This window comes from Ochotona curzoniae, unplaced genomic scaffold (genome assembly GCF_017591425.1).
Source record: "Ochotona curzoniae isolate NIBS_2020 unplaced genomic scaffold, NIBS_Ocur_1.0 scaffold_4506, whole genome shotgun sequence".
Classification (NCBI taxonomy): domain Eukaryota; kingdom Metazoa; phylum Chordata; class Mammalia; order Lagomorpha; family Ochotonidae; genus Ochotona; species Ochotona curzoniae.
Genome location: NW_024467119.1, coordinates 38542874 through 38569087, shown reverse-complemented (window position 1 = coordinate 38569087; position 26214 = coordinate 38542874). Strand labels below are relative to the sequence as shown.

Below are 26214 nucleotides of genomic sequence, written 5' to 3'. Positions count from 1 at the left end.
TACTCTCAGATCCCTTCGATTGTATCTGTAGGCCTCATACACAGATTCTGGTTGCTTTTTCTTTTCCCGAAGGTTAGCAACTTTGTTCCAGTGCCTGCTCAGGGGCCACTATTGCTTCTTCTTCTTCTTTTTTTTTTTTTCTTCATTTCATTTCATTGTATGACACAGATTCATAGGCTCTGGGATTCCCCCAATTCCTCCGCCTGCCCCCTCCCCCCATGGTGGATTCCTCCGCCTTGTTGCAGTAGTACAGTTCATATCCAGTCATGATAAGGAGATAGATTTTAATATATGTATAGGAAAAATTTTTTTCCTCTCATATCTTGAAATATGTACTTTCTCAGATATTTTCTATTAGGAAAGCAATATGAAATGATTTGGAATATTTACTTATTTGAAAGTCAGAGTTGGCAAAAGAGGGAGAGACTGAAAGATATATCTTTCAAGTGCTGTTGATTACAGACACCCACAGATGGTTGCAATGGCCAGAGATGAGCCAGGCCAAAGCCAGAAGCACAGAGCCTCATCCAGGCACTCACCTGTGTGCAGAGGCTCATGCAATTGAACCATCCCCTGCTGCTTTTTTCCAGGGCATCAGCAGGTTGCTGACTTGGAAGTAGAGCAGCCAGGACATGAACAGGCATCCACACAGGATGCCAGCATTGCAAATAGCAGCTTGACCTGCTATGTCACAACCCCAGTCCCCCAAATGAAATAATTTTTAGTTGGCTGTATGAAATGAACTTATTTTTAGTAATGAGAAATTACTGCAGAGAAGATTAACAAACTATGGCATGAGAACAATTCCATTGCTCTGGACAGAGTGAAGGCTGTGTCTTGAGAAGCTGTACTTGCAGTCTTGGCCCAAGCACTTCCCCCATCTCAGCAGTCAGGGCTCATGCCCGCAGCCACTGGCTGTGTGCTTGGGATGGATGCGGAGGTTTGCAGGGATTTCAAAGGTAGATGTGGCTTTCATGCAGACAGCTGTACTTTACAGAGAAAACATTTTATCACACTGCTCACCATCTGATCTTTGAAGTATTTCAGTTCATTCCTGTGTAAAGTGAACCATCTTGTTTTCCAGGTCTGAGAAACAAAACAACACAATAGGCTTAAAAGGTAGGAATGCAATTTGAATTAAACAATTGATACTCTTAAAAGTTTCAGAACAACTAGGTACAATCAGCTAGAAATATATTCTGTGTTATTTCTAAGGAACAAAAATGCCATAATATCTATTAAAGTTAAGATGATTTTATGGGGCCAGCATTGTGCTGCACCATGTAAAGCCACCTCTTGTGATGCTGGCATCCCATATGGGTGCAGGTTCATGTCCTGGCAGCTCCACTTACCATCCAGCTCTTGGTAAAGCAGCTGAAGATGATCCAAGTACCTGGGTCCCTCTCACCCATGTGACAAACATAGAAGAAGCTCCTGGTTCCTGGCTTCAACCTGGCCCAGCCCTAGCTGTTTCAGCACAAGTCCTTAGGTCCCTGAACCCATACAGGAGACTGAGAAGAAGCTCCTGGCTTCAAATCAGCTCAGCTCTGTCCATGGTGGCCATTTGGGTAGCAAACCAGTGGATGGAAGATCTCTCTGTCTGTCTTTCTCTCTTCGTAACTCTTTCAGGATAAATAAATCTTTTCTAAAAATTCATGGTATTAATAAAATTGTTGCAAAATCCCAAAGAAAATTTAGTTTGGGATTTTAAAACCTTGAATAACCCTGAGTCTTGCTTTGGTGTGATTGTACTTTTCAAGTTACTCTCTTTCCTTTCAATCCAGGTCTTCTATATTAGTGACAGGAATCCAACTGAGTAATTGCTGGCTTCCTCCTCTGCCTTCACAGCCCATAAGTAGGGAGCTGGATGGGAAAGTGGAGCAACTGGGACTTGAACCAGCACCCATATGGAATGCTGGCACTGCAGTCGAAGGATTAGCCTGTATACCACCACCACACTATCCCCTAATGCCAGGAATTTGAGCAAGGGGGGAGTTCCTTTAGGTAAACATTTTTCATGCTGCTGACATCTTTGTTTTAAAAAATAAAGAAATGTTCTAGAGATTTCAATTGCTGCCTTCACCTTCAATCATTCTGTGACAAAGGTGGTGCTTTCTTGACTATAAATGAGCTTTAGGTTACTCATACATGGCTTTGCCACAGAAGGGTCAAGTCATGGTCCAGAACTTTAATGAAGGAGCCATAAAAATGAACTCTTGAAAGAGGTTAATGTTATAAATAGGTCAAAATGATCAGGCAACTAAACTTTTAAAAAAAGAGAAGAATTCTCAAGATGATGCCAAAATGCCTGACGCGTTCTTTCTCTTGGTGTCTGAGTTAAGCCACACTGCCTTACCTTCACCAGGCCACCCTGTTTGGTGAGGTAGCCTTCTTTGGTGCCCAGCTGGAAAAACAAACAAACAAACAGAAGCACAAAGTCAAGAAGCGTCAGTGTGAGATCTGTTTTCCTATTTCTGGCTCGTTCAAAATGAAGAAAATTGTCTTTGATCCTCAAACGGCCACCTCTCACTCTTCTCCCACATAGCGGAAAATCACCCGTGGGCTCAGGGAACAGCTAAAGACTGCGTTGGCTGCTGTCAATACTTACCATTGGACAAGTGGAGAGGCTCTCTCTCCCCAGGTTAGCCTTTTACCAACTATTAAGCCCATCACTTCCCTCCAGAAGTTAGCAGTTGTCTGTGTGACATGTGAAACACAGCTTCTTCAAACACTGCAGGGGTATGAGCCCATAAACATGCATATACACACATCTATAGTTAATACATTTGGGAAAGTGGGATAAGAAAACTAAAAAGTATTCTTTAATCCAGGGCTCCCCACAGTCTGTATTATCCTAATACACTTGTTTGTTTGTTTGTTTGTTTGTTTGTTTGAGATGGAGACGCTACAGGAGGTTGGGACAAAAGGGAGGGAGGAGAGAGAAAGGGTTCATATTTGCGAACTCACCCTCCAAACGTCTGAAAAAGCCAGGAAAGGGCTCAACCCAAGCCAGTAACCAGAAACTCAAGCCACATGTTGCTATGGGAGACAGGAACCCAACTACCTGAGCCATCACTGACTCCCCTACAGGGTCTGCAGTGGCAGAACACTGGAGTCAAGAGTTAGAGCCAGGCATTGAACCCACATATTCTGAAAAGAGACCCAGATAGCTCAGCTGGCGCTTTAACTGTTAAGGCTAAAAGCCCATCCAGCCTTGTGAATTTAAAGAGGAAACCTTAGCAACAGTATTTCCACATTTCTGTCATTTTGCCATGTAATTCCTCTTCCTATATTAGATCCTCCCCCTCGTCCCCACTCCACTTCCACTCCTGCCTTTTGTAGGCTTTCTTGTGAGATCCATAATACGGACTTCCAGAGGTGCACATGTACTTATATCTGATTTATCTAAAAGGGATTTGAAATGAGGATGTGTTATTTCTTCTAAGTCGCATATCACTAAGAGGTAATCATAACATCACACACTTAGCTAGCAGAAGGGTGGAGGAACTTGTGCGAATAGAATCTGTATAAGATGAGACCCTAGAGTGGAAAAATATACAATTATACAAAATATGAAAAAATTGGGGCCTGATAGAATTTTTTGTTCTACTATGATATCATAGTAAATTTTGTAAGAAAAAAAGTAAATAGAAACTGGAAAATGACTTGATTGACATCATGGGTCTTTCCATGGGAATTTCCGGTTTTTTTGTTTTTGTTTTTTTGTTTTGTTTGTTTTTACTGAGGTGGATTCTCTCTGCAAACAGAACAAAATAAAACAAAGCAAAAGCTGTTGCTGCTTCAGTAGAAAGAGTTTAAGCAAGAAATAAAAGTAAGTAACCACTTTTTCCAAAATTCTTATAGCAAAAAAGCAAGGGTGAACCTCTGTAATGCTTATTTAAGTAAAATGAACAATATTGATGAATTTTATGTCACATCAAATCAATTTTATGTGTTTGGATGCTAAAGAAATTGAAGTGACTGATTAGGCATTGTGAAAATAGCAAAAGTTAACATTGCAGGTTAACTAACTATGAGCAAATGGCTGTATTAAAAGCCTCGATAGAGTTAGTCACTGAACTCAAATGAATGAATAATGCTGCCCATTTGATCTTACCTCCATTTAAACAATATACTGGAGTCTGATATTTTTTCTAAGGTTTTTGTGAATGAAGGGCTACACACAAAAGACCTGAAAATATTGATTTTATGCAAAGTGTCAGGATATAAGAGTAAAAATTTGTTTTAAAAATACATTCATCTGTTTATCTGAAAGACAGAATGAGAGAAAGAAATATATTCCATCTACTGGTTTAGTTCCCAAATGGCATAGCATCAGAGGTTGATCCAGGCAGAAGTGAGGAACCTGGAACTCCTTCCTGGTATCCCCCAAGGGTGGCAGGGACCCAAGCACTTGAGTCGCCTGCTGCCTCCCAGGATATATTGGCAGGAAGTTGGATTGGGAGCAGAGAAACAGGGACTTGAACTAACATTCTGTGTGGGCTATGGGTGTCCTGAGTGCTGGCTAAATTTTCTGTGTAACAATGCCTGACCCTTAAGTAATCACATAGCAATTTATCCCTTTTTAAAAAATCTATGATCCATTACAGGAATGATATTTAGAGGAATTTAAAATTGGAAACAACCCAAATGGCTAAAAATAAAGGATTAAAGGATTGATGTGGCAACACATCAGATTAAACTACTGTTTGTAATGCTGACACTCCATATGGGAACCCTAGTTTGAGTCCCAGATGCTCTGTTTCTTGGGTTCTTGTCATACACAGGGAGACACAGACGTAGTTCTAGGCTATTTCTGTTGTTATGCCCATGCCCTTAGACAGGGAGCTGGATTAGAAATGGAGCAGCCAGGGACACAACCTGGTACCCATATGGGATGCTGACAACATAGGTGGTGAATTTACTTGTTATTCTAAAATACTGGTACATTTCAACACTTCAAACAGCTCAGCAGAAACTCTTACCTCCCTATAAAAATAATCCTGGGGCCAACAAAATGGCATAGCAAGTTAATCCTCTGCCCTGTAGCACCAGCATGCCATAAGGGAACTAGCTTGTGTTCTGACTGCTCCACTTCCCATCCAGCTCCCTGTTTGTGGCCTGGGAAACCAGTAGAGGTTGGTCCTTGCGACCCTGCATCTTCATGGAAGACTGGAAGAAGCTCCTGGTTCTGGTTCAGCTCAGTTCTTGTCGTTGTGGCCATTTGGAGAATGAACCACCAGATGGAGGATCTTCCTGTCTCTCCTTCTCTCTGTAAATCTGCCTTTACAATAAAATTAAATAAGTCTTAAAAAGAAAACCAAAAATGCATTTTTGTAACTTCCCCAAAGGTAGTTGCCAAAGGATGTTAACTGTTTGGGCAATCATCTATATTACAGGCAATAGGGCATCTTTCATTTTCACTTCAAGCAAGTTCTTTTTCCTATAAATAGGACTTAAATCTCTTCCACTAGTAAAAGGTAAGAAAGACAAAGACAAAGCAAACCACTGAAAGAATTCAATGTTCACAGACTGGAGATGGAAGTACAGTACCATGTGGCCATCTGGGGTGGGCAGGGAGATCTGAACTCTTTTCCCAGCCCTGCTGGTACAGCCATTGAGAATTTCATTGCAAGGAGTAAGCAGAGACATTTCAGAATCTGCTGAAAAGCTTTTACAGTTGTTATTGTTGGTATTGTTCAGTGTGTGGTGTCCATACTAATGCACTGTGAAGTTCATCAGTATCTCACTATATCATAAATCTCATCATCCTCAACCACTATTAAAACCCCATTGTAATACAGACCTTTCCATTTAATGCCACATTTAAATCCTTTAGGGTAGGTGGATGTCTCTGCCACATAAAGCAGATAAGTAACAAGGCTTCCAGCATTTGCTATAAAGAGGCTGGTTTCTACTCAAATATACCACACCTTGTGTTTGCAAGGAACCTGACAAATACAGTATAACTGTCTCTGCTTTTTACTACTGATAAAGGAAGCACAGAATTTGATGACCTTCAGTGGATCCTGAGGGAGGTGTAACAGAGGAGCATGTGGAGTTATGCTAAGAGGGCTGATGAACAAGATAGTGAAGTGACTGGTGGTAGGTTAAGGATGGGTAAAGAAAGCACTACGGGATGGGCTGAAGGGGAAAAACTGGTTAAATGCTAGGTCTTGATTGGTTCAGTGGTCCTGCTAACTTTGAGCTATTTCTTGTCTTGCCTTCCTACCCTTTGCTAGTTCTCCTTCCCCAAATTTTAACAAAGCCAAACTTTCTCAACTACTCTTCAGAAGTTTTGTTTTTGAGATGTACCCAAGAAACCAAAGTTTAATTTGTGGCATGAACGATGCTAACCTAAAGACCAACAAAGTCAAGCTGCAACTCATGGCTTTCACGTAGGGCTGCTGAGAAGGACAGATAGGTGCAGGTGGCTACCTCACAGCATCACCATTCCAGTACAAAAGTAAACAGAAGCTGCTGGGTTAGAGGACGTTGAAAATAGAAACTAGTGGTGCCAATGAAAGCTTCCTGGAACACCCTGACCTCTAATGACCCAGTCTGGAGGACTGGGTGACCAGCAATGGTTTTCTTAGCATTTCAGGTACAGGGAAGGGAGAAGGAGTGCTCAGAGACAAGCACATTGTGGAGAGAAGTGGGTTTCTCAGCATGAGCCAGGGGGAGTAGGAGATGAGTCTTAAGAGGGCAAATAGGGTCCAGGTGGGCATGAATTTCCTGGGCATCATTGCAGAACTGAGGGCAGACACATGATGGGGTGGATCTGCTTTTTATAAAGACTTAGCTTGTGGTAGGGTAGCCAAAAGTACTGCAGAGCACAAAAAGGGTCACACATATTTTAATAATTTACAGCTGCATATTTTCAAGTGATTCTTTTTCAAGTGGAATAACTGCTTTCTAGAATTGATTCTTGGTATTTCATTTGGGAATTGTCCCCTTTATCAGCGGCACAAATCTAGGTGGCTTTTTCCAGGAATATTCAACAAAGAAAAGACAATAACAGAAGACCCCTGAGAGTATTGAAAAGAAGATTGTGCCAGGGAGGAAGCTGTGCAGGGCTACGCACACAGAGCTTCGTAGTTGAGAGCTTCCTGGAGAGTTCAATTACCAATGGCTCCTGCTGGGCAAGCGTTTTCTATCAGGGAAGGCAAACCGACTAAGAAAGATTACATCCTAAATTTTCACAGTGAAAGTAGAGAATTTTTTTTCTCCCTGCTAAAACTCAAAACAATTGGTTTTTATTAATATAAGAAACTTGTCCGTGAATAACAGCTTAGTCAACCAGGCAGGAACAAACACCTTTCATTTACTGGACAAAGAGCATATTTAACTAAAGTCAGAGATTGAAGTGTCATTTTCGAAATATTAAAATCTTCACACCAATGAATGGTACTTTTTATGACTTACCCTGCACAAAAGGGATTGAGTAAGAGGTGGAACCTTATGTTACTTTTCAACTTTTATATGCTAAGTTGCACTTGAGATATGACTAAAGGGATTAACTCTTATCGCACTTTATGGTTGTTTGAGTGAGAGCTTGTGGTCAAGCTGATGGTCACTTACGGAAGGTGCAGTAGGCACAAGGTCACTCTCTGTTCTGCCCGTTTGCATTGCTGTGTGAACTCGGACAGATTCATAAATGGAAGGTTCTTCCACTTGTCTTGGATAGGGGTGTTTCAGAACAATCAGATTGCCTAAATGAAGACAAAAACATAAAGGATCAAAGAGTGTCTGCAGAAGTAGAGTCCAATGCTAACTGGACAGCTGCACCTGGATAGTAAAGTCTCTTGAGCTTTTCACATATTTCCTGCTTTGTTTTCTCCACATTTATTGAATACCAACTGTGTGCCAGGCACTTACTCTGGACTCTCAGATATAAAACATGAAAAAACACTTTTGGCCTTGTAGTGCTCAGCACCATTAACAGATACAGTCACACACAAGACCGTGATGAGGAGACTCATGGCGCCAACGTGAGCCACATCTGATCACTGCTTGTGGGAGACCCTCATGAACTTTCTGTGGAAAGAATTAGGGAAGTGTTCTAGAGATATTAACAGCCGAAACAGTCCCCATGTGAAACCTGCAAGCCTTCCAAATGGGCTTGGCAAAAACCAAGAGAACTAAGTTGAAGACAGGCCCTGAGAGAGAGGCAGACTCTTCCACTGCTCTGATTTGTTGCCAGTTTAGAACAACCTTATTACAAATCAATAGATCTCAAAACAGTGGACTCATTGCCTTCATCTCTCTCTCTGTCACCATCCAATCAAAATTGACTCAAGAAGGCCTTCAGTTTCCTTAGGAGAACATGAGAGGTACCGTGGGGCTCATGTTTGGTTATCTCCATCTCCATCGGGGGAGTGGAAAAGAGGGGCTCAACAGCTAAAGGGCTCAGGTCAAGTAGCTTGGGAACTTTTTTCAAAGGCACAGAGTACTTCTGAGACAACACTGAGGACATTTCCCTTCTAGCCCTCCCCCTAGCCAGTCAATCAGAAATTAGAAACTTAGACAAAAAAAAAAAAAAAGCCAGTATGTTGGTTTTTTTCTCCCATGCTCTAGTTTCTAGCTTTATTTCACAGATTTCAGATTTTTATAGGGCAAATCTCGTATTATATATCTGACACAGAGGAGATTTTGAAAATCCAGTCACTTAGCTAGAGATACAACACTTGCTCTCACAGTTTGTGTTCTTGGTAGGTCAACTAAAAAATAAATGGAAAAGATGGGAAAGAAAAAGAAAAGAACAGGCCAGAAAAGATAAGATGGTATATTAGGTGCAAGCAGTGCTATGGAATAATGCTTAGAGCAGGGAAAAGGGATACAGACTGAAAAGGGTGGAACTGGCCTTGTAGTGTAGAAGGTTAAGCTGCCATCTGAAGTCCCGATATCCCATATGGTCACCAGTTCAAGTCCTGGCTGCTCCACTTCCTATCCAGCTCCCTGCTAATGTGCCTGGGAAAGTAGCTTGGGCCATTGCCACCCATGTCAGAGACCAAGTTCCTCCCTTGGCCATTGGGGTGTGAATCAGCAAATGGAAGATTTTTTCTTTATATATTTCCTCTCTCTGTGTAACTGTGCTTTTCAAATACAATCATATGTATATATGAATGAAAAGGATGCGGCTAGATGAGAGTAATATTTGATATGACTGATCGGGGACAGCTTCCTTGAAAAGGTGCTTTGAAAGTTGACAGAAGTTTAGATCCTGAATTAGAGCAAAGGTAGAAAACAAGAAAAGAAAAGATACCTCCTTTTTAGCAAAAACAAAATTTAAAGCTTAATATTCATGACATTTGTACCAGATTATTAGTCTACACAAAAGTTGTCTGATGATATTTGAATCCATACAGTGCCTGATGTAAAATCAGAACTGCAGCTTATGATACCAATGCCCCAATAATGTGGGGCTGTAGAACGAAGAGGTCCATTGAGAAAGGCCAAAAGAGGACCTCTGATGGTGACGCCAGAGAACAGTGAGCACCCTGGCCCCCATCTCGTGCTCTGTCCAATTTTATAGCAACATAGGAGAGCTCACTATGAAAAACGGCTTGAGTAGTTTCAGAGGCCCCATTCCTCTGGTACATTGCCTATGCTTTCTTGTCAATGAGATCTTTTCATGAGAACAGATTCAGTCATGTAAGGAGAAAGGGCTGGTTACAGTTGCTCAGTCAGAACGAAAGTGGCGACGCCTCAATCCAGAGCAGTTGCTGTGCAGATTCAGGGCTGTGTGTGTACTGCAGTGCCACTGCACACACGTGGAGAGGTTCAGGCCAGCTCCTGTGTGACCTGCCCTGGAAAAAGAGCTCCAACAAGGGACTGCCATCAGCTGCTGTTGGACAGAGCACGGCATGCACAAGCAGTGCACGGGCTTAACTTGCAACTGCTACTGTTACTGGCCCAACTCACAGGGCACCACGGTTGTGTCTGCTGGATCCTCCCCTGAGTACTGGGAATAATCATGCTTTCTTCACAAGACTGTGTTTATCACTAAATAACAAGTGATTGGAAAGGCAGATCCACAGAGAGAAGGAGAGAAGGAAAGATCTTTCATCTGCTGGTTTATTCCCCAAGTAGCCGCAATGGCCAGAACTGAACAAGTCCAAGGCCTGGAGCCAGGAGCATCCTTCAGGTCTCCCACATGGGTGCAAGGTCCCAAGGCCTTGGACAGTCCTCCACTGCTTTCCCAGGCCACAAGCAGGGAGCTGGATGGTAAGTGGAACAGCAGGGACACGAAACAGGGTCCATATGGGCTCCTGGCATTTAAAGAGGGAGGATTAGCCAATTGAGCCATCATGTTGCACCCATTCCTTGAATTTTAACTCTTTTCTTTAGTCTTGAAAGCCAGCATATCAAGTCCTTCTCCTGCCATGTCTAGTCCTCCATCCCCAACCTTTTAGTGATAAGGACCTGGTGATTGCAATGAAGGCCTGGATTATCTAGAGTAACCACCATTCCCAAAGTTATCTGATGAGCTTAATCTGCAAACTCAATTCCCTTTTCACATTCACAGACCTAGGGAGACATGAGGATGCCTGTAACAGATAAGATCACAGCCTTAGTCCCTGGGAGAGAAGCAAAGACACAGGGATTGGTGTGCTGCAGTGGAAGGATCTGCAGGCTGGGGCTACTTGAGCCTGCAGTGCCATAACCACCATGGGATTAGGAAATTGTTGTCATGCCAGCAAGTACATTCTCAAACTCTGGGAGTCCCTTCAGAGAAGGTGAGACATCTCAGATATCATGGTATCTCCATCTTCTGATCATTTCTGAAATGGTGAAATGTTGATGAGTGGATGAATGAATGTGATAATAATTCCAGCTCAACTCAAGGAAGAAGCAGGTTAGCCAGCCTCCTTTGTGCACATCTACTTTGATGTAGGGCAAGAGCAAAACAGCAACTTCAGGAATGCAGGCATGGTGAACCCAAAGGTTCCACAACCATCTTCTGAAGATCAATCCAGCAGAAGCTAAAGTGAGGGCAGCTCTGAGTATACCAGGATGATAGACTTGAATTTACATTGATTTTTAAGTAGAAAGATTATGAGTGAGGGTGAGCTGAACTTCAGGACGAGAAAAAGGAAAACTCCTCATAAAATGATAAAAATCTGGCAGATCCTTTTAGCTGATCATTTTTGCCCCAGAATGAGCCAACGGACAGGCTTCTGGCTGTGGAGCTGACAGGTATTTCCTCTTCTCTGGACACTGCCCACCCCCAGGACTCAGAGAAGTGCCCTCAGTCCTGCTGGACTCTCCACCTCAGGCCACACTCAGATCACTACCCGGGCATCCACTGACTCACATCTGGAGAGAGGGTTCACCAACCTCAGTTGCTAAGCTACATGGAGTTTCAGTTATCTCCTCTCTGTGACATGCAACCTGCTTTCAGGAACTCTCAGTGGAGAGACATTTTTGACATGATCAGAACTGCCTCAAGGCAAGCATTTTCATTTTCAAAGCCCCATAGTTGCCATGATTACTGAGCTGATTCCTTATTGTCTCTTGTTTGTTCCATTTCCCCTTGAATTCTGGAAGGATGTAGAACATCCTTCTAGAAAATTCGATTCCTCTTTGTTTCTCCCTCAACTGGCCAGAGTTGGTTTTTGTTATTAGCAATCAAAAGGAACTTATAAGTTGCTGATGCAGACTCATTATTAATCTCCCCCCACCAAGAACCAAATCAGCACCACAGCTCTGCGTTTGTGATCTTCAGATCAAAAGAACTCCAGGATTTGCTTGGAAAACTCTGGTAAGTGACAATTGGAGGCAGAGGTGGAAGAGAAAGAAGAGGGAAGAAGATCACCCACCACAGAGCTTAGAAACTTGGCTGTCAGTTTCACTTCAGCTTCTGAGCTACATGAAGGTAGCTTCTGTTTCCTGCCTTTCATGTGAAACCTGATTTGGCACACACTCAGCCACGGGATATTTTTGAGATGGTCAGAGGTAGAGCAAGGCGGGCCTTCCCATTTCTCTTGACTGAACAATAACTCAGGTATCTGTAATTGTCACACCTGTAGCTCTGTATGCAATAGTATGCTTGCCCCCACAGACTCCTGTATTCCAGCAGGAGTTCAGAAATAAGTTAAGAACAAGCCTCAGGCACTGGCTTGGTATCTGGAGAACACACACAGCTCCTACAGGGAAACACTTGATTACAAAGGCTTAGTTTTATATAGTTGGCCAATGTTTACCCATCCAGTTCTCCATCTGGCCTGTAAGGTATATAAGGGAATGAATTAGATCTGATTCCTGTCCATCTCACAGTTGACACTTGATATATATATTTTTGTTGAATAAAAACAAGACCAGTTCCACGTTCATTAATGCAAAGAACAAACTGGCATGACAGGCTGCTGTCTCCTGCCAATTGGAAGTGATTTTTTGGGAAGGAGATGGCAACAGGAACATTTGAAATCATTTCCCTTCTTTCTCTGCAAACAAAACTTAACCCTTGCTCAATCACTTTAAAATGAACAAGCTGTTATATCTTATTCCTGGGCTCACAGGAAGAAATACATTGAGGCGAAGCAATAGAGCCATTAGCCAGCACAGAAGATTCTATTCAAAAATTTAGGTCACACTTCCTGGAGAATTTCCTTGATTCTGCCATTTCTATGAGTCTACCATGGAGTAGTAGATTTAATCGTATGGAGTAGGATTAAAATTTGAAGGTGACATCACAAGCATTAGACAAACATAAATCAGTTGTTCCTGAACTATTTTTCGTGACATACTGAAGGATGTACAGCTCTTGTATCGAATCTGATGGAATTGATGATTATAAAAAGAGATTCATTAGATAACAGTAATATTGACTTTTACTAAGCCAAGAATCCTAAATCTTCTGCATGTCTAATTTCCCTCAATCATCATCAGGCATTAAAGTACGAACTATTGCCATCAGCTCAATTCTACAAGATGATGAAATGGAAATTCAGAGAGGTTACATAATTTGCCTCAGAACACACAGCTGGCAAATGCCAAGGGCCAGAAACTGCATGGGGAATTCATGTGTTTACTCATTACACCATAATTATCTTCAGCCTCAGTGCGATCACCATGGCAACCTCAAAGGCGTGTGAAATGCTATTCGCTGTTGTGGGTTGAGGGTTCACAAGTATAAATCAAACTTTGAAGGAACAGATTATTTAGGAAGCAACCGGAGAAGACATGCTAATTTTTGCTTCAGTGTTTCTCACTAGGCCCGTTTCTCTTTTTTGTAAAAGTTACAACAGTCCTCCAGCTCCCTTCCAGATCTAATATCCTGCAAATTTAAACACTCAAACTCATAAATAGGGAGGGAAACAGCAGAAAGCTTAGTAACCAGAGACATGTCCTACTTCCTTTTACCCCCATTTTTCTTTTCTTTTTTTTTTTTTTGTTTTATTTGAAAGACTCAGAGAAAGAGATGAATAATAAGAAGAAAGACAGAAAGTGAGAGACAGAGAGCCAAGATACTGTTCAGCCACATGTTGTACTTCCTGAATGCCCACAGCATCTGAGACTGGGCCTGACCATAGACGGGAGTCAGGGACTCAGCCCCAATCTCCACTCAGGGAGCCATGACCTGCTGACTTGGAACGGAAAGCAGAACCGGCACATGAGCCCAGGCACCGTCTATGGAAGACAGGCATCCCCAGCAGCATCTTAACTGTTTTACCAAATTCCTGCCTCCAAACAGCAAAAATGTTAAGAGTTCCTTGAATATAATTGTTCAAAGGGCAATGCATGAAAATAAAAATAACAGTAGCGACTCATACAAACCGATTCATCTTGTTCAGAACAACATGTTTATAACACTCACCACACCTAATAGTGCAGACTGCAAAACAACAACAACAACAACAAAAACACAAACTAGACTGAAACAGTGTTATAGCCCTGCCACCTTCTACATGTCTTCTGTCAAATTAGTGTTCTTCAATACCATATTACAGTGTTACAGTGCCACTCAGCAAAAGGTATGGAAAGCACCTTGCTTGAGGACGAGAGCCCCTAGATTCCAGGGTCACCTCTAATGTTTATGAGCTATGCAACTTTGGGCAAGGAGGTCTGATGTTTTATCTCCTTATCCAAAGCTGGCACCATTGAACTCATACATGTTATTGAGGGTGGTTGAGAAGATTAAATAATTTGATATATGTGAATAAATATAATACCAAGCCCAGAACTTAGTAAACACTCTACAGATTTTGGCTTCATTCTTTTCCTTTCCGTAACTTATAAACTTCACTATTTTAAAATTCCACCTGCACAAATGGGCTAGTGAATGAGCTGGGAATCCCCACATCAAAAGAAAAAGAGAAGCAGAAATGTGACATTTAGGAAAGAACCAGATAGGACCTTTAAAATTGAGAACTAGCTATTACAAAGGGTAAGTACAAACTCTGCACTTGACATATTTTCTCATGCTAAAAAGCTGATAAAGTCACAGCAGTATGATGAATTATGCCTGACATTTTCATACAAAAAGAAGTATTGGAACACAAATAAAAGGCAATGGCAAAGCAATTTTTTTGTAATAATATTTGGACATTTAGGCATAAAGATAAATTCTGGGTATATTTTCAAGACTTGCAGCATTGGGGAACCTTCTGTCTCCCAAGAGCCACTTGGATATTTATACCATTGATAGGACACATAATATTATCAGCTTAAAAATTATCTTGCTATAGGGCCCGGTACAGTAGCCTAGCTGCTAAAATCCTTGCCTTAAACGTGCTGGGATCTCATATGGGTGTCGGTTCTAATCCTGACAGTCTTGCTTTCCATCCAGCTCCTTGCCTGTGGCCCGGGGAAGCAGTCAAGGATGACCAAAAACCTTGAGACTCCGCACTCGTGTGAGAGACCCAGAGGAGGCTCCTGGTTCCTGGCTCCTGGCTTCAGATCAGCACAGCTCCAGCCGTTGCGCTTACTTGGGGAGTGAATAAATGGACAGAAGATCTTTCTCTCTGTCTCTCCTCCTCTCTGTATATGACTTTTCAATGAAAATAACTAAATCTTAAAAGAAAATGCTCCTGCTATTGATTGATTACAATTTTTAAAGATTTATTTATTTTTGTTTCAAAACCAGATATACAGAGAGGAGGAGAGACAGAGAGGAAGATCTTTCATCCGATAATTCACTCCCCAAGTGACCACAATGGCCAGTGCTGCACTGATCCGAAGCTGGGAACCAGGTACTTCTTCCAGGTTTCCCACGCGGGTGCAGGGTCCCAAAGCTCTGTGCGGTCCTTGACTGCTTTCCCAGGCCACAAGCAAGGAGCTGGATGGGAAGTGGAGCTGAAGTGGAGCTGCCAGGATTAGAACTGGCGCCCTTATAGGATCCCTGAGTGTTCAAGGAAATGACTTTAGCCACTAGGCCACGTCGCCGGGCCCAGATTGATTACATTTTAAGGGTCTCCTATAGCTGTTTTGCAGAGCCAGACCAAATGTTTTCATGGGTTTTATACAGTTAGGGTGACAAGCTTTCTCCAATCTTGGCTAGCTAATTTCAAGAAGATACAATAAGAAAAAATAGTAATGAGTCAAATATGATTATATAACAACATTTTTTTAAGATTTACTAATTTGGGTTTACAATTCATGTACAGATATGAGTATAATTTTATTTAATATCCTACTATTGCCAAAGGCAAACTCTGAACTTGAGCAACACTAAGCACACATGAAACATAAAACATCATCTCAAATTCTGCTTTGTCTCCACTTTAGAAGTTAAAATTGTCACAGGTTTACTGGTTGTGGTTTTTCCCTCGAGCTTCAAGGTAGGCATTGATAGTGGATATGAGATATGGCAGAGTGTGAAAACGATTAGCATTTGTTCTTTCCAGTTATAGAACATTATCAGGAAACAACATTCAAAAAACAAATTCCGTTCCTTGGAGAGTTTATATTCTAGTATAAAAAATAAAGCACATTATGTGATGCGTTAATAAGGCAAAAGGAAAGTCAAGATAGTGTATTGTATCTCCATCACATACTTGGGAACTTATTGGTTTTTAAGGACTGGAAGCATCTTAAATGTTCATGAATGCTAATAAGGAGAAAGCAGAGTAAACAGAAGCTTTAATGGAGATTAATGAAACGGCAAGGGAAATGGGAAGTTATAATAACAGAATCAAAGTTGGAAAGAAACAGGTTTACGTAGTGTCTAGGAAGCCCTTGGTCTTCAAAACAAAAAACAGAAATACAGACAACTTAAAGACTGGACAGTAGCATAGGAAAAAGCATAAAATAGTATTCATTTCTTTAAGGGATTATTACAAAGATACAAAGATTTTTCTTGTGGCCAGAACCAAGCACTATGGGTTCCACTCTAGTGAAGACGGTGTAGCGTTCTAAAGCAGAGGTCGATGAGCTTGGTGACTAATGCATCATCTCCATTGTCCATAGGAGTCATGCTCTTCCTGTGAGTGGATACATGTCAGAAAGCCTCTTTAATACACATACTCTCTGGGTTCTGTGGGGTCTACCCAGATCTGGATCTGGCTGACAAGAGTGGCCTGGAATCTGTAATTTTAGTCCTTCCTGTTCAACCAATCCAGCAGTGAGAACCCTAGCATGGTTGGGTCCACTGTGCAAATGCTTTCTCTAATGATCTTGATTAGGTGTAAAACTGGAAGAAACTTCTCTCTCTGTTTTTAAGCAAGAAATTACCAACCTGACATCTCCTGATCACTTCATTGGGAGCTACCACCAAGCACTGAGTCTTCATGGTCAAGAAGAAAAGACCTATTTTTGGAAGGTGGCTTCCCAGTTTCCATTTGCTTTATTGACAGGGTGACTTCAGAGAAGCTTCTGGGGCTTGGAAGTCATCATGACTCCAGCATGCTATCTTGCTTTCCTGAGGCCTCTTACTCCCACAAGGCCAAGATTAGAACACTTATCTGTCATGAGTTTTGCCTCTTTCCCCCAGGCTTTGCATTCCTCTGGCTGGGACTGATAAGAGGAATACAAGTCAGTGGAACATCACTCAGGGCTTGAAGCCTACAAGCCAAGTATTTATCCCTCAGTATCAGGGATTCCTAGCACAAGTTCAAACAGAAGACAAGTCAAGAGGATGAAAATCTTGGTTTCTAAAGTTTTACTGTGATGAATAGAATAGTAATCATAGTAATAATGATGATACAGCAAGTCCTTGCAGAAACTACTATAGGAGTCTAGGCTAGAAATCCTTATGATTCCCAACTCATGAATCAGGACAATGTATTAAACTTAACGTTGTCCCAAGTGCAATGTCAAGGCACCTCTACTTTAGAGAAGATGTAAGTGGTCCTCTTGCCCAATCATCACTGGGTCAGTGCCACAAAATTTCAGCCAGGATGCAGGTCTCAAACTGCTTTGCAATTTCCAATCTGCCTTCAGACAGAATCTGTATATGTTCTCTAACTTGTAGACAGACAGGAAGGAGTACGGAGAATGAGTAGAAAAGGACTTACAAATAGAAGAATTTAAAAGAATGGAGCTGACTTTGTTTAGAGATAGGAGAGAAGGTAGAAGAATAACAACAGCTTTGAAGGCCACACAGAGTTCCTATTCATGATCTCCCATTCACTCATTTATTCATTCATCCAATGAACAAAATAGTCACCAGACCACACATGGCAGGCATGGAGAGGACAAGAACAAAGGTGATAAAACAAAGACTTGGTTTCAAAATCTCTTCTCTATTGCCAGCATCTCAGAATTGAACACTATCAAGTGTAAAATTGGACACAAGCAATGAGTCATTTGAAGTGAAAACAAATTTTTTTTAGAAACCAAAATGCTTACCAAGACCAAGGTTAACAGTGGAAATAAGTACAAGGGTCTTCAAAAAGCTATAGAAAATGCATACTATAGAGAAAACTATATGTACATTTTTAATATTTTTGCACCAAAATAGATTTATTTTTTAACTCTAATTTTTTTTTTTAAGTTCTTATAAGGATAGCTGCTAGTTAAATAGTGAAGTGATTTTCCTGGTTAATTGGGAGAATTTTCAACCCTAACAAAATCTTAAAAATGCTTGTAGTGTCAATTTCACAATTTAAAATGTTCTATTGCAGGCCAATGTGTGGTCAGTGAAAAGCAAAGCCACTGTTTTGTGGTTTGAATCTGCCTTTCATCTACACAAGAAGCTGTGTGATTCACAGCAGGGTCTATCCTGGCCACAGAGCTCTCAGAAAAGGCGGAAAGCCAACGATGGCATCTCAACCTGCCATACTGATGTCAGCAGAAAGCCCACAGGCAAATTTACCAAGAAAACAAGTCTGGACAAATACAGGGTAATCGGCTTGTGATTAAGTCCTGTGCCACAAGTTCTTGGAATTTCCTGGCATCTGATTAACTGAGATTTACGATCATTTAGGACCAAAAAAAAAAGTGTAATTCTGAATCACAAATGGAATGGTAAGCTTTTTCTAACTTCATTGAACTACTCTGCACAGAGAAGTTGGATATGTTAGGCACCAGAAGAGTGTGTGTTTATTTTCCATTTCTTGAAACCACATATTTTTTGGATTTGATTCTCTGTTCATTTAGTAAAATGTATTCATTTGCTGCTGAACTTAGACATTTAAAACTTGTGAGACAATAGAAATAACTTCTTAGCTTGGATGAGCACTTTGTCATTGGTATTTGTAGCACTCAGTGATCTCGGTGGCAATTCAAGTAAGAACAGTGTCCAAATCTTAAAGTCAACTCCTTTCTTCCCGAGTGCAAATTGCCCACATATGAGTTTATGAGGAACCACAAAGTCCTTACTGGCTTTGCCCTTTCTGTTTTTAATTATCAAAACTATGAGATGTGTAGACCATTTTATAAAAAGTGTGTGCTTTTAGTCAATGCAAAATCAGTCCATTAAAGAGCACATTTAGAGAAAATATCTACTTTGTACAAAATTGTTCTCTTCTAAAGCTAATGCTTAAATACTAAGACATATATTTTATTACTGTAGTATATGACATAGCACTAGACAAAATGTTTCTAAGCATATCAAATTGCACAGCATATGATACAATTCAGAAATGACAACTATGACATTCGTTCATTGAAATCTGTCTTGATCCTCCCTTATGCTGCAGCAGCATCTCCCAGTTCAACTGTCTGTTCAGAGCTCACCTGTCTCGCTTCCAATCAAAGGCTGATTTGCAAAATGTTTGACAAAATCCTTCAAAGATGAGTATTCATTAAAGCCAAATTTAAAAGAATATCCAGTGTACTCAACATGAAAGTGCTTGACAGAGTCTTTGGCTCTGAAAAGGGAAAAAGACATGGTTATGATATTTAACAAGTAAAATATCTGTTTTGAAGGAAAATAACCATTTCTTTCTAGAAATGGAGAATTAGGCAATTTTACTTAATATATTATTAAAGTATTATATAGGATATATTGTAACATAGTTGCATTTATTCTTGTTAAGAATAAATATTTATTTATTTGAGAGGTAGACATAAAGAGACACACACAGAGATAGAGGGATCTCCTAATTGCTGATCCTTCCCCAAAAGATCAAAACAATGGGGTCTGACCTGGTCAATGTCAGGAGCCTGGACCGCAATTCAGGTTTCTCACATGGATACAAGGTTCCTAAGTACTTGGACTATCACTTCTTCCCTTCCTCTCTCCTTCCCTCCCTCCCTCCCTTTCTTTCTTCTTCCCTTCTTTCTCCTTCCTTCCATCCCTTCCTTCTTTCTTTGCTCCTTCCTTCCCTTTCTTCCTTCATTCCTCCTTTCATCTCTCCCTCCTGCCCTACCAGCCTGCTTGCCTTTTCTCCCCACTCTGCAAGCTGCTTCTGTACCTGTAGCACAGCGCAGCATCCTGGCAATGTGTTGGGGTTACTATACTCTCATTGCTACTGGGTGCCAGATGCCCCTGCGATCTGGGTTTCACATTCTTCATCAATCTTCAGCAAGTTTGGGTGAAATGATTCCCAAAGGCTCCTCCTGTTCCAGTTGTTTCTCCCACTGGTGGATGGAGCAGGGACATGTCTCACAGTGTCTCTCCTCAGAGTTGGGAATCCTCCAACCTGGAGCTGGGGCCTGGTGAGCTGGTGGAGTGTGTACTGCTCAGCTCCACAAGTGACACATGACCCTAGGCAACATTCTTGGAGTCCCTCACTTCCTCACCTTACAGAGAGTGAGTACAGACCACTTTGCTCATTGCTGTCTCTCAACAGGTAGCTCCCATCAAAGCCATTGGACAAGAGAAGTGCTTCAGCCGCATGGCGTGTGAGGCTGCCATGGTACCACCTGGAAAACAGAGGAAATTGCTGTCACTAAGGGCAGGCCGGAGACACCTCTTCCCCTAGACTTGAAGTCACAAGTCACATCACCACGTTCTCCATCCAAACTAACTAGCCCAGAAACTCAACTCCCAGCCCAAGCATTAGCACAAAGTCAACCTTGGAGAAATCAAAATGGAACATTGAAAGCATAGTTCTAAAAATTTCTGTGTTGAACCCTTATCCTAACCCCAGGACCTAGAGTGGTTTCCCACGGAGACAGGGTCATCACCAACTGAGAATGCGGTTGTCAGCAGGAGCACTAAACCCAGAGCACTGCTATCCACTGGTAGAAAGAGGAATCTGGGACAGGTTGGCATGTGGCGAGAAAGCCACATTAACGCAAAAATGGTCACCTGCAAGCCAAGGAGAGAGGCCTGGACAGAGAGTCCCCCACAACCCTTGTGGCATACTTGCACTTGCTATTGTGACCTCCAGAGCTAGGAACTCACACAGTGCCAGCCAGCTCACACAGTGCTGCTTTGTAAGCAGATTTTTCTAAGTCCTATTGTAAATAAAAATCCCAAAAGCTTTGACCCATTTTCTTTCTTCTTCATCTTTCACTCTTTTGCAAGTGTGGTTCTACTTCAAAGAAGATCCTGGGGTGACAGTACTGAAGCCCAGCTGCATGAGAGAGCTGAAACCAGACACAGAGGATCCAGATGTTCTTAGCAAGGTAAGCCTCATCACTCAGAATGTTCCAAACAGACAAGAACTAACTAATTTCTTTTCTTTCTTTCTTTTTCTTTCTCTCTCTTTCTTTCTTTTCTTTCTTTTTTCTTTCTTTCTCTTTCTTTCTTTTCTCTTTCTCTCTTCCTTCCTTTCGTTCTTTTCTTTTTCCTTTCTTTTCTTCTTTCTTTCTTTCTCTTTCTTTCTTTCTCTTTCTTCCTTTCTTTCTTTCTTTTTCTTTCTTTTCTTTCTTTCTTTCTCTCTTTCTTTCTTTCTTTCTTTCTTTCTTTCTTTCTTTCTTTCTTTCTTTCTTTCTTTCTTTCTTTCTTTCTTTCTTTTCTTCCTTCTTTCCTTCCTTCCTCCTTCTCTCCCATGCTTCCTTTCCTCTTTCCTCCTTTCATCCTTTCCCCCTCCTCCAGTTGATAAGGAGATGTCAGCTGATCTTTGACATGTGTATTTGTATTTCAGGAAAAGTAACAGACACCCATAGCAAAAGAAAACAATCCAAAGCCTTGTGCTCACCTTTGAGGTTCTGTTCCCTGTGCCTTTTCTCAAAAGGTTCCAGTGTTAACTATTTCCCTGTGTTTCGTCCTGATAGTCTAGGCATCTACAGGCTATTCCTGTAGGCCCAGACACCCCTAATTCTACACAATGAAGAGTATGGCAGGCACAGTGTTCTGCGTCTTGGTTCTTTCTCTTCACCACAGGCCTTGCTTCCTCATAATGTGGGAGTGGCATTGCAATGTGGTGACTAGGGCGTGTCCCAAAGTATCTTGCCCTGGGTCTGAATCCAGGTGAAACCTCTTGCGGACTCTACCAGACTGAGCCAGAATGCAGGGCTCTTAGCCATGGGCAGGGTACTTAGCCCATCTCAGCCTCAGTATAATATAAAAGGAGTTTTTACTACTTGGGCCTGGTGCAATGGCTCAAATGGCTAAATCCTAACCTTGCATGTTCCGGGATCCCATGTAGGTGTTGGTTCATGTCCCAGCTGCTCCACTTTCCATCCAGCACCCTGCTGGTGGCCAGGGAAAGGAATCAAGGATGGCCCAAAGCCTTGGGACTCTGCACCTGTGAGTGGGAGACCCAGAAGAAGCTGCTGGCTCCTGGCTTCGGATTGGTTCCACTCTGGCCATAGCAGCCACTTGAAGAGTGATCCAGGGGACAGAAGATCTTTCTGTCTCTCCTCTCTGTAAATCTGCCTTTATAAGAAAAATAATAATTTTAAGAAGGTTTATTACTAGTCATAGCTCATTGATGGTTAGTGCTGCACATGCTGCTGTGGTGCAAATGTTGAAGCAGGTCTAGGAACAGCTGTGCTCAACACCTGCTCAGGGCTAGCAGGAAATGACTAAGATCCACAAAGCCATCCCTTGCGATTTATCCTCCATGCTATGATTTTCCTGTGGCTCAGATGAAATGTTCTGGTCCTTTCTTTTTAGTTTGAGTAACAGACACAGAGGAACCAGCAACCCTGACTGACCTCCGATGTTTCCTCATCCATGGCAATGACCTTAAGGGAGAGATGGCAATTACATAGACTATATGAAGGTAATGAACTAGGTGTTTTTAAAGAAGAGAAAATAGTGCACAGGAACTCTGAGGAATAGTCTTATGCTGGCACCAAGGGATCTATCTTCTCCTGCACCACACTGGCACCCACTGTGAACTTTCTGCCACCTGAAATTGTGGCCTGAGTAATAAGGTGCAAACCCAAGTGCCTGTGTGGAAGGAAGCATCTACCAAGGATCTCCCAGCCATCTGTTTTCTAAGTCTGAATTTCCTAATGCATGTTTCTTTCTTTTTAAGATTTATTTATTTTTATTGGAAAAGTAGATTTACAGAAAGGAGATAAAGAGAGAAAGATCTTCTACCCACTGGTTCACTCCCCAAGTGGCTGCAACAGCTGAAGCTGGGCCAAAGCCACGAGATTCTTCCAGGTCTCCCATGCGAGTTCAGGGTCCCCAGGCTTTTGGTCATCCTCCACTGCTTTCTCAGGCCACAGGCTGGGAGCTGGATGAGAAGCAGAGAAGCTAGGATATGAACCAGGTCCTGTATCAGATCCCAGTGCATGCAAGGAGACAATTTAGCCATTAAGCCATGGCGACGGGCCTCTTATGTGTGTGTCTTTAGAATATTTTTTCCTATGGGGCTGCACTGCCTCCATCCAAAATTAGAAATGTATTTGATAGCTGAAAGCAGTGATGCATCATACAGCATTTGCTAGGAATATTCACTGAGTGTTTTATCTAGAGCAGTCCTATTTACCGCACTGATTCCCAGACAAGTTTAAATTTGTTCACTACAAAATGCTCGCAAAGGACAGCCGGGGAAACTACAAATGAAGCTGTAGCAGATGTCAGGTCCAGCTGAAGCCAAAGTCCCAATGCTTTTTGATAGAGAAAATCTCTGCAAGGTCATAAGTCTTTAAATACAGCTTGCCAAGAATGAGTTTTAGGATGATTATTTTAGTATAATGTTCCATTGGAGTCAGCAAATTTCTTATTTGAAGCAATACTTGACTTGCAGGATTCTAAAACACGAAGAATTTAGACATTCACTTGGATTCTTTTCAGGGGAACCTGATGTGCATTTTAAAGAATCTGTAGGATTACGTGCCTGGCACAGTAGCCTAGTGGCTAAAGTCCTCACCTTGCAACCACCAGAATCCCATGTGGGCACTGGTTCATGTCCTGGCTGCCCCACTTTCCATCCAGTTTCCTATCTGTGGCCTAAGAAAGCAGTTGAGGATGGCTGAAAGCCTTGGGACCCTGCACCCACATGGGAAACCTGGGGGAAGCTGCTGGCTTCTGTCTCACCTTCAGCCATTGTGGCCACTTGGGGAGTGAGCCAGCAGACAGAAGATTTTTCTCTCTGTCTGTCTCTTGGTAGATCTGCCTTTCCAAAAAGAAAATAAATCTTGAAAAAAAAAAAAAAGGAAGAAGAAGAACCATTTGTAGAATCCTGCTTGGGGCCAGAGAGATGGCTCAATTGGCTAATCTTCCCCCATAAGCATCAACATGCCACATAGGCATTGGTTAGTGCCCTGGCTTCTCTACTTCCCATTGAACTTCCTGCTTGTGGCCTGAGAAAGCAGCAAAGGATGGGCAAAGCCCTGGGACCCTGCACCTGTGTGGGAGACCTGGAGAGAGCTCCTGGCTCCTGGCTTCAGATCAGCTCAGTTCCTGCATTTTGATCATTTGGGAAATAAACCAGCAAATGGAAGATCTTTCTCTCTTTGTCTCTCCTTCTCTCTCTGTGAATCTGCCTTTTCAATAAAAATAAATAAATCTGAAGAATTCTGCTGACACTGAATTTTATCCTGACAACAGTTTTTTTAATCAAGATTTTTATTATAATCCTTTACATAACAACTGTATACCATAAGCCCATAATAAATGTTTGCATTTAGAACAAGAAGAATGACATTGGGATCTGACTGGGAAACTCAGAGAGCGTTTGTTACTGGGTGGCATTATTTGCTAGTGAATTTTTTTTGAAATGTAGGCTCTGGGAAAGCCTCCTATGGAGCTTGCCAGGCAGCCACCCACTGATGCTGAATGCCCCCATTCCCCAAATAGCTCTTCCGCACACGCCTAAGTGTCTCCTTTGATTGAGTCAAGTGTTCCTAGCCCCCAAACTCTGGTGAGTGCATCTCTCAGGACAGTGAACATGGATCCAAATAACACCATGTAGACTTCATAGCAACATGTGCACATCGGGTAACAGTGGTGAAAGACGGTGTCCATGAAGAACTGATGGCCCATGATCAACTTTCTGTACTTTCAGTGATTGCTTCAAATTTGGGCAGACCCTAGTCTAAGACATTATGTTTTGTAGGTCAAAGGGAACAGGAATGAAAATGGCCAGATGGAACTTCAAAAAAACCACTAATTTGACTCATGAAGGCAAGACAAACATACCGAAAACTCCATCCAAGTGATAATGTAATATCCAACTGTGTTCAGAAAGAATATAAACACGTTCCTTGAACAAGCCAGCATGTAAACAGACCTTAAAAGACATGTGAGTTATCTTTTAAAAGGGTGTGCAATGAAAATTAAAAGGTATATATGTAAAATTAAGAGAAAAAAATTGTCATAGAAGAAATGTGTGTTTCTAACAGTCTCACTATCAGAACAGAAAATGCAAATTAAAGTAACAATGATATTTTTCTTCATCTATTAGCTTGTCCACAGTGGGAAAGTTGGACATTATTAAGCATTAGAGAATTTGGAGCTGATGAATATCATTGTATTGCTGGTAGGGGTCGAAGTTGGAGTGAAATGTGGAGTATCCAAAGGAACTGAGCATGCGCATTTGATCATGCTTCTGCTTCCAGTGTCTGCCTAATGACACACTCACAGGAGCAGCAGGAAATGTGGGCCAAGGAGGCACTGCAGAACTGCTTGGCAGTAAAGATTTGGAGCTGTCTTAAACATCTGTCAGCCAAGCGATGACAAAGCTCAGTGCTCAAAAGATGAGATGATATAAAAAGCTAGGTACAAGGCCAGCAATGTGGCATGGCGATAAAGCTCCTGCCTCTGATGCTCATATCCCAGATCCGTTCCACTTCCGATCCAGCTCCATGCCAATGTGCGTAGGAAAGCAACGGAGGATGATCCAAGCGCTTGAGTCTCTGAACCCATGTTGGAGACCTGCAAGAAGCTCTCGGATTCTGTCTTTAATCTGGCCCGGCTTTGGCTGTTTATGGCCATTTAGACAGTGAACCAGTGGACAGAAGTTTTTTCTCTCTCTTCCTCTCTCTTCTTGGGTATGTATTGTGTAATTCTGCCTTTCAAATAAATAAGATAAATATTTTTTTTTAAGTTAGTCAAAGATGTTTGAAAAGGTGTGAGCATTTTTTGTTTGCCCAATGACGAGGAAGGGGATGAGTAATAAGAGTATTTTGCAAGAAGCTGGCAGGTATGCTTAATGTCTTATAAAAAAATAATGGCAGCCTGAACAACCAAAAATTGTCTTTTCCCATAAGGCCAATGCTAAAGATGTTGTGTATATGTATGTATTAGGACTAATGGATCCTCAAATACATTGTTGACATGAAGCACTGGCTGTGGGATCACAAGGACATCCTCACTCAAAACAATCTGGCATATATAAATGTTAAGACTATAAAAAGGTAAGATTCTAAAACAGTACACATCATCACATAAGTATGGTTTTCCTTTTCATAAAGAGTGACAATTGAAGGTGTTGGCAAAAAAGACTTTAGCTTGATAAAATTCTCCTAATTTAGTGAATT

At 41.7% G+C, this 26214-nt stretch overlaps 1 protein-coding gene and 1 long non-coding RNA gene across 3 annotated transcripts in view; both read right to left on the bottom strand.

Annotated features, from left to right (window-relative positions):
* DAPP1 (dual adaptor of phosphotyrosine and 3-phosphoinositides 1) overlaps positions 1 to 26214 on the bottom strand; it is a 47574-nt gene that overhangs the window by 5987 nt on the left and 15373 nt on the right. The window contains exons 2-6 of one of the 2 annotated variants that reach the window (XM_040967346.1): positions 20128 to 20250; positions 19120 to 19253; positions 7582 to 7712; positions 2357 to 2404; positions 1024 to 1086 (exon numbers count right to left, since the gene is read on the bottom strand). In XM_040967346.1, the coding sequence (XP_040823280.1) occupies positions 1024 to 1086; positions 2357 to 2404; positions 7582 to 7712; positions 19120 to 19253; positions 20128 to 20250 (499 nt within the window). The remainder of the gene's footprint in view (positions 1 to 1023; positions 1087 to 2356; positions 2405 to 7581; positions 7713 to 19119; positions 19254 to 20127; positions 20251 to 26214) is intronic. The other variant, XM_040967347.1, reaches the window with a different exon arrangement.
* LOC121147470 lies at positions 15893 to 17933 on the bottom strand. Its single transcript, XR_005882393.1, has 2 exons — positions 16679 to 17933; positions 15893 to 16424 (listed from the first exon to the last, which is right to left on the bottom strand). It is a non-coding gene; the product is annotated as an uncharacterized LOC121147470 (long non-coding RNA).